This window comes from Homarus americanus, unplaced genomic scaffold, assembly GCF_018991925.1.
Source record: "Homarus americanus isolate GMGI-L3 unplaced genomic scaffold, GMGI_Hamer_2.0 scaffold58179, whole genome shotgun sequence".
Taxonomy (NCBI): Eukaryota; Metazoa; Arthropoda; class Malacostraca; order Decapoda; family Nephropidae; genus Homarus; species Homarus americanus.
The window spans coordinates 18,731-25,601 of record NW_024752670.1 but is presented as its reverse complement, the minus strand read 5'-3'; the positions used below and the strand labels follow the sequence as shown (position 1 = coordinate 25,601).

General features: G+C 37.4%; 1 protein-coding gene across 1 annotated transcript; it reads left to right on the top strand.

Moving 5' to 3' along the window:
• The first annotated feature begins 3,339 nt into the window (after window positions 1-3,339).
• On the top strand, window positions 3,340-6,549 carry LOC121855166. Its single transcript, XM_042350034.1, has 4 exons — window positions 3,340-3,385; window positions 3,823-3,969; window positions 4,962-5,211; window positions 6,439-6,549. The coding sequence occupies exons 1-4, from the start codon at window positions 3,342-3,344 to the stop codon at window positions 6,490-6,492; spliced, it is 495 nt and encodes a 164-aa protein (XP_042205968.1). The 5' UTR covers window positions 3,340-3,341; the 3' UTR covers window positions 6,493-6,549.
• Window positions 6,550-6,871: the final 322 nt, after the last annotated feature.

The following is a 6,871-nucleotide window of genomic DNA, read 5'->3' as shown; positions in this document are numbered from 1 at the left end:
CGTTTATCATACATAAACGCCGTCCCTTTCTCATTCACTCCTAGACAGTGAGACTTACGGTTGATATACACTCGGGAATTATATATACAACCTTTTATAATAAAACAAAGGAACTACCGTTTGGGTTTCGTTACTTAAAACCCAAATATAAATATGTGTGAACGGACTGGTTAATTGGACAAGCAGCCGATTCACAATTTATGTTGGGATATGCTCGCTAATAGGGAATAATTATAAAATACACGAAAGTGTAAGATTTCATCGCATCAGTTTGAGAATCACATAAATATTACCCCCAACTGGAGTTAGGTTAGGTTAGCGTTAAGGTGGCTATTGTTCAGGGGAAATAAGTTAGGGCTAATATTCAGGTGATATCAGTGTGACGAAATGTCACAAAATCTTAACCTAACCAAACCACCATGGTTCACCTAGATATTCACTATTGCCCTGCTAGATATTCGCCATGGCCCACCTAGATATTCACTATGACCCACCTAATATTCGCCATGGCCCACCTCTTCCCTTAAAAATCTCGCTTTCTTTCAGCCATCCCCATTTAACCCCTCCTCCCATTAAGCTCCCACCTCCCCCTTGTCGGGACTTCCCCAGAAGACTTTTCTTAAAACCTTGGTTTTTTTCATCGGACTCGAGAACAATAACGAATCGTCCACCACCTCATTATTATTATTGTACACCGCCTACCACCTCCTCCTCACCCTCAAGCGGACCCCAAGTGCAGCAAGAAATGAGGGGCTGTGTACACTGTCTACACTGTGTTTGTAAGAGAGAGACTAAATTCCTCATATTTTAATGCTAGCAAAATTCCCACGCTTTACACGGTTTACATTAGGTATACTGTATAAGTAAACTGTATAACCTTGACTGTCACAGTTTGCCCTTCCTGACACAGGTAACCATCCCCCGCAATCTCCGTGGCGCTATATCAGTTTGGGAAGATTTTTTGTTCTTGCCAGGACCACCCTGGAGTTCGTGGTCAATAGTAATACCAAGGTGCACGACCTTGGGATCCATGTAATATGTGTGTGTAGAGTTTCAGGTCTGTAGCTGCTTCCTTTTTAAAGCTATAGCTGGAGTACACACACACACACACACACACACACACACACACTCATAGACAAGGTTGCACAATCTTGGAACGCATGAGATACGAGTGTAAAATTTTAGGTCTCTAACAACTTCCGTTTTAGAGCTATGGCTGGAACAGACACACTCATAGACAGTTAGACAGACAGACGGACACGTCCTTTTATTTAATAGGTAGAGGTTATCAGAAGACGCTAAATTTCTGAGTAGAATACACATGAATATATGGTACAGATGTAACAATAACCACCGTGTGTTGCAGTGTCCACCTTAATCACCTTGCGGTTCGTTACAGTAATCGCCGTGTTTTCAACCACCTTGTGGTGTGGTGTTACAATGACTACCGTACAGTATGTTACAACCACTTAGCAGTGCGTTACAGTGACCACCGTGTGTTACAACCAACTTATGGTGTATTACAGTAACCAACGTGTGTTACAACCACCTTATGGTGTATTACAGTAAACACCGTGTTACAGCCACTTTGTAGTGAGTTACAGTGACCACCTTATGGTGAGTTACACCCACTTTGTGCTCGCACGCATGTACACAAAATCAATGTCAACAGGAAATGACAGACTTAACTGAAAGTTGCCCAGATGAACCAAATTTTTTCTAACTGTAACTTGTTGAGATCAACCATGTTTATAGTAATAGTAGTAATAAAACCAATCTAACAGTGACTTAACTAACAATAACATTATCTAACACTAACCTTAACTAACCTGACAATGACCTAACTAACAATAACATCATCTAGCACTAACCTAACTAACAATGAACCTACCTTAAATTAACATCATCTAACACTAACCTTATCAAATCTAGCGTCATCTAATTTAAATTACGCGCAACGTAATACTGACGTAACTTCATCCAACACTAACTTAACCTAACTTAGCATTAACTTGACCTCATCTAGTGTAACAATATTCTGACTTGACCTAATTCTAAAATAACCTTTTCATACATTAAGTTCACCTAACTTTACCCAGTAATAACCTAACCTCATATAACCTTACTTAAATTAGATCTAACGTCATAATAGTATAACACTAACTAATTAACCTCACACTCACAGAGACTAAACCTGGCCTAATCTCAAGTAACATAACCTAACATCACACTAATTAACCTAGCCTAATTATGCACTAACTTAATTTAACCTAAATAAACCTAACTTTTTAAAACTTAATTTAATTTTAAATAATAACATATCACTGTGTGTAATTAAAATCCACAAGCTTTGTCTTAGTTATGTTAGTTTAGTTTAAGTTAACTTGGAGTGGATTAAGTTATTTTAGATAATTTTTGGTTAGGTTAGTACGAGATTAGGTTGTAGTTATTTGGCCTATGCTTGATTGGTGTTGGGATATGTTCGGTCAGTGTTAAATTAGGTTATGTCTGTTTGAAGTTATGTTACCGGTTAGTTAGGTTAGTTTGAGGTTAGGTTTCTTTTAGATTACGTTTTGTTTATTTAGACTATGTTTGGTTAAGTTAGATTAATTTAGATGGTATTAGGTTATGTAAGAATAGTATTAGTGTTAGGCTAGTCTTAGGTTAGATTATGTCGACTAGAATTATGTTGGGTTAGGTTAGATTGATTTACAATGGATTTGAGTTAGTGTTAGTTTAGATTAGGTTCTGTCGATTTGGACTATATTAGACTAGGTTATGTTAGATTATATTGGATTAGGCTCCGCCTAGTTATTGTTAGTGTACGGGTAATTTAGTGTTAGATGGGGTTAGTTTAGTGTCAGGCAAAATGAGGTCACGTTCAGGTCAGTTGCGCTTGTTTGTATTCCTGTGATATTATTCCGTCAACCACCTACCCAGCAACCACCCACCACCCAACTCCACTCACTTCATTCCAGCGCTCCTACTTATCCCTCCTTACATCCCCACCTCCCGCAACACTGCCATTTATAAGCCTGTCGATCAAAGCGACCCGCTGTGTAAGACGCTGTCAGGTTCAGAAGTTCAGTCAACAGCCAGCATAGTCCACCGTCATACACACGTCGTTCTGCACCTTACAGTTGTACTGCTGAAGAACTCAAGATGAAGCTGTTGATGTTCACTGTAGTGTTATGTGTGGTGAGTAGTGTGAGGTGTGTATGTGTGTGTGTGTGTGCTATAGATTGTGTTGGTTGGTTTAGTAGTGTGTGGTATGTATATAACTATATAAGGTAATGTGCTTGTTATAAACGCTTCCCCCTTTCATCTGTTCACAGTCAGTGATGGTGGCAGTGTCACGTTCGGGACAGTCTGATCGAAATGGATCGTAAGTAATAGTTACATCTGCTCGAGTCAATCCTTCATTTATAAGTTCAGCTTGTTAATACTTGTAGGTAAACTACTCAACATGTACTTCTTTAAATATTATTAATAATAATAATAATAATAATAATAATATTATTATTATTATTATTATTATTATTATTATTATTATTATTATTATTATTATTATTATTATTATTATTATTATTATTATTATTATTATTATTATTATTATTATTATTATTATTATTATTATAGCTTAAAGCTCCTATATTGCTTTATATAATCAAGGGTCACAGGTCTTGTTAAAATTTATTGTCATTCAAAAATATCCCAGACCACTTAGAGATGTGAAGATTCATATATTGATCTTAAGTCAATAATTTGTTTTAAGAATCATACTTAAGCTCCTGGAGGATTAAGAATAGTTCCTACTGGTAGTGGGGCAGACGTGTGTCCTCCTGTTGGTGACAATGGGTACTCTTGCAACCAGACCTGTGAGTCTCACTCACAGTGTGATGACGAATTGTACTGCTGTGAGGTCGACTGTGGCAAAACCTGCCTGACCAGATTTCAGGCAAAACAATCGTGAGTTCCTAAAGCATAATTCATAGTTTTGTTATAAAATGTTTCTGTTACTATCAACACTCTACTTAAGAGATGTGACTTGTTAGTAACATCTGTCAGGTGTGGAGCCAAATATTCAGTAGAACAGATAGAAGAGGAAGTGGAGTAAAGTTTGTCATGTTTAGTTACGATGTGTGTCAGTTACTGTGTTAATAAGTGTACAAACAGAGAGCAGTCCAAGTTTCTACCTTAGAAGTGAAACTTAGTGTACAACTCCTATGGTTGTATGATGTAGCTCAAGGTTAATGAATACTTTACCTGGTTAGGGTGATGTTTTGTATGCATTAGTTTAGTGGTATTACATCACAATCATAATACTTCACTACCCAATACTACAGGCATAATGTCAGTATAGTGATGATACACCTTACTTATATTACTTCACTATACAATACTACAATCATTATGTTAGTGTAGTGATGATACACCTTACTTATATTACTTCACTATACAATACTACAATCATTATGTTAGTGTAGTGATGATACACCTTACTTATATTACTTCACTATACAATACTACAATCATTATGTTAGTGTAGTGATGATACACCTTACTTATATTACTTCACTATACAATACTACAATCATTATGTTAGTGTAGTGATGATACACCACACTTATAATATTTCACCCACAATATTTAAGTCATCAACTTAATGACTGACTAAGAAGAACATTTTCACTCATCCGCACTGACGTAGATTATAGCCAGTTCATGGTCACTCATAATGTTTATATCTTGATTTCTTCCTCGATGGAGTTTTGTGAAACTTCCCAAACACATTAAAAATAAATCTGCAAAATTTAATGATAATTAAATGTCTCTGTGTGATTTATTATTAAACTAAGCAACTATTTCTTACAGCTAAGCTAACATGTTTGTTTTTACCTTCGTAAATAACGTAATAGACGCCGTTCATAGTCTTTACAAACACGATAATCCTTCCACAGGAAAGACTGTCCTCCACCTGACCCGGATTTAGCGTGTGTCCAATTTCTTCATCGCTGCAACAACGACAAGGACTGCAGAGGGGACAATGGTAATGGCGAAGGAAAGAATGGCGAAAGGGAGAATGGCGAAGGGGAGAATGGAAATGGGGAAAGCAGTAAAGGGGAAAATGGGGAAGGGGAAAATGGCGAAGGAGAGAATGGCGAGCGTCGCTGCTGTTTACACCCCAACTGCGGCAGAAGTTGTGTCAAGGTATAACAAACTACAACAAACTGATGAGTAATAGTAGTGATACACATCCTTGTGGTACCATCACATTTTACGGACAAATACACCGTTTAGATGAGTATTAAATCTGACCTTCACCAAGACTGAAAACTCCAGGCTGATAACATCTGTGTTCGTCCCCTGTGATGTGCTTGGCGCTTCCTTGAAATATTTTCTAACTTAGATCTGTGTACACAACAAAAAGTAAAGAAAAAAAATGATAGCATGGACTTTGGTACTCTCTCACTGAATTTTTATACAAGATAAAATGCCAGGTAAAAGAAAACCAAGAACACACCTTCTGTATGTTAGGGGAGGAGACAATGTTCTGGTGATTTTCCTTGTGGTATTAACTCGCCTACTGTTATGTGTAACTTAAGGTTTATCCGATTGAGGGGCAATGATTTAAGATATAACCCTTTAAGGATGATGGTTTAAATCAAGGAGGTTGAATGGATGGAGGCGGCACCCGCTGCCTCAGGTGAAGTCACGGAGTGACCTGATGCCTTTGCCAATATGGCAGCGCTTTTCTCTCAGTGACTTCATCCTCCTTGTTTGATCCCTCTATAATGTGCATAATAAATAAAACAATAGTATGAATCCTGCATAGTTATTTGCAATCAACGTTTCTTCGTAAGTAGCTGCAGCAACTGTGACCTTGTTGCCCTGACCAAGATGGCAGCCTGGTTTCACGTGCCTCTGTTACATACACAGCGAACACCGCCTCCATCCATTCAACCTCCATGGTTTAAATTATAACGCTTTGAGGATGAAGGCTTAAGCAATAACCCTTTATGGATGATGTTTTAGCCCATAACTCTTTTAAAATGGTGGTTGAAACTATAACCCTTTAAAGATGGTGGTTTAAAGTGTAACCCGTTTAAGATGGTGGTTTAAAATATAACCCTTGAAGGTAAAAGAACTGAAGGTAAACATCATGTCTGTCACTAGTGTAAATATATTCTATTTCATCGTTGTGCTCAATACATATATTTACTATTAATCTATATTATATTAATTGTTTATATATTTCAATATTAATACTTTTGTTCACTCATTTATTAATTTTAATCAGTTATTATTCCTATTAATATTTTGGTCTTCAATTTTTTGTTTCCTTGAGTTTCATCAACCATATTAATCATTATCCAGGTTTTATTTTAATTTTCTCTAAAAAATTATTATCAACCAAATAAAATCTTATACCTACAGAGATGGCTGCCACAATCCACTGAGGGGACGAGTGATAAGTGGAGGAGGAAGTAGTGATAAAAGGGGGAGGGTGTAGTGAGGAGGGGAGGAGAATGCAGGGAAGGAGGGAGGAAGACAGAGGAGAAGACGAGAGGAAAGAAGAATAGTGAGGAGGGGAAGAGAGAAAAGGAGAGAGGACCTGGAGGAGGGAGGAGTAAGGAGTACAGGTGGGGGGGGAGATGTGTTTTATACTGACAGCTCTACAACTTGCGGCTGCTGTGTAATAATACTACTCAACACATCTGGGTAACATAACGTAGTGTGATGGCTGCACAGTCGTCCATGTACAGTATTTCAACTTCAGTGTTTATATAAGTATCCTTATTCCTGGTGTTAACAGTACCATCTTATGCGTTGTTTTGACTTTAGATGTGGTTTAACACTGTCTTGTATC

Coding starts and splice junctions, on each gene's coding strand:
- LOC121855166 (XM_042350034.1), top strand. CDS start 3,342: ATGGTGGCAGTGTCACGTTCGGGACAGTCTGATCGAAATGGATC. Junction 3,970..4,961: donor AGATTTCAGGCAAAACAATC/GTGAGTTCCTAA, acceptor ATCCTTCCACAG/GAAAGACTGTCCTCCACCTG. Junction 5,212..6,438: donor GCGGCAGAAGTTGTGTCAAG/GTATAACAAACT, acceptor TTATACCTACAG/AGATGGCTGCCACAATCCAC.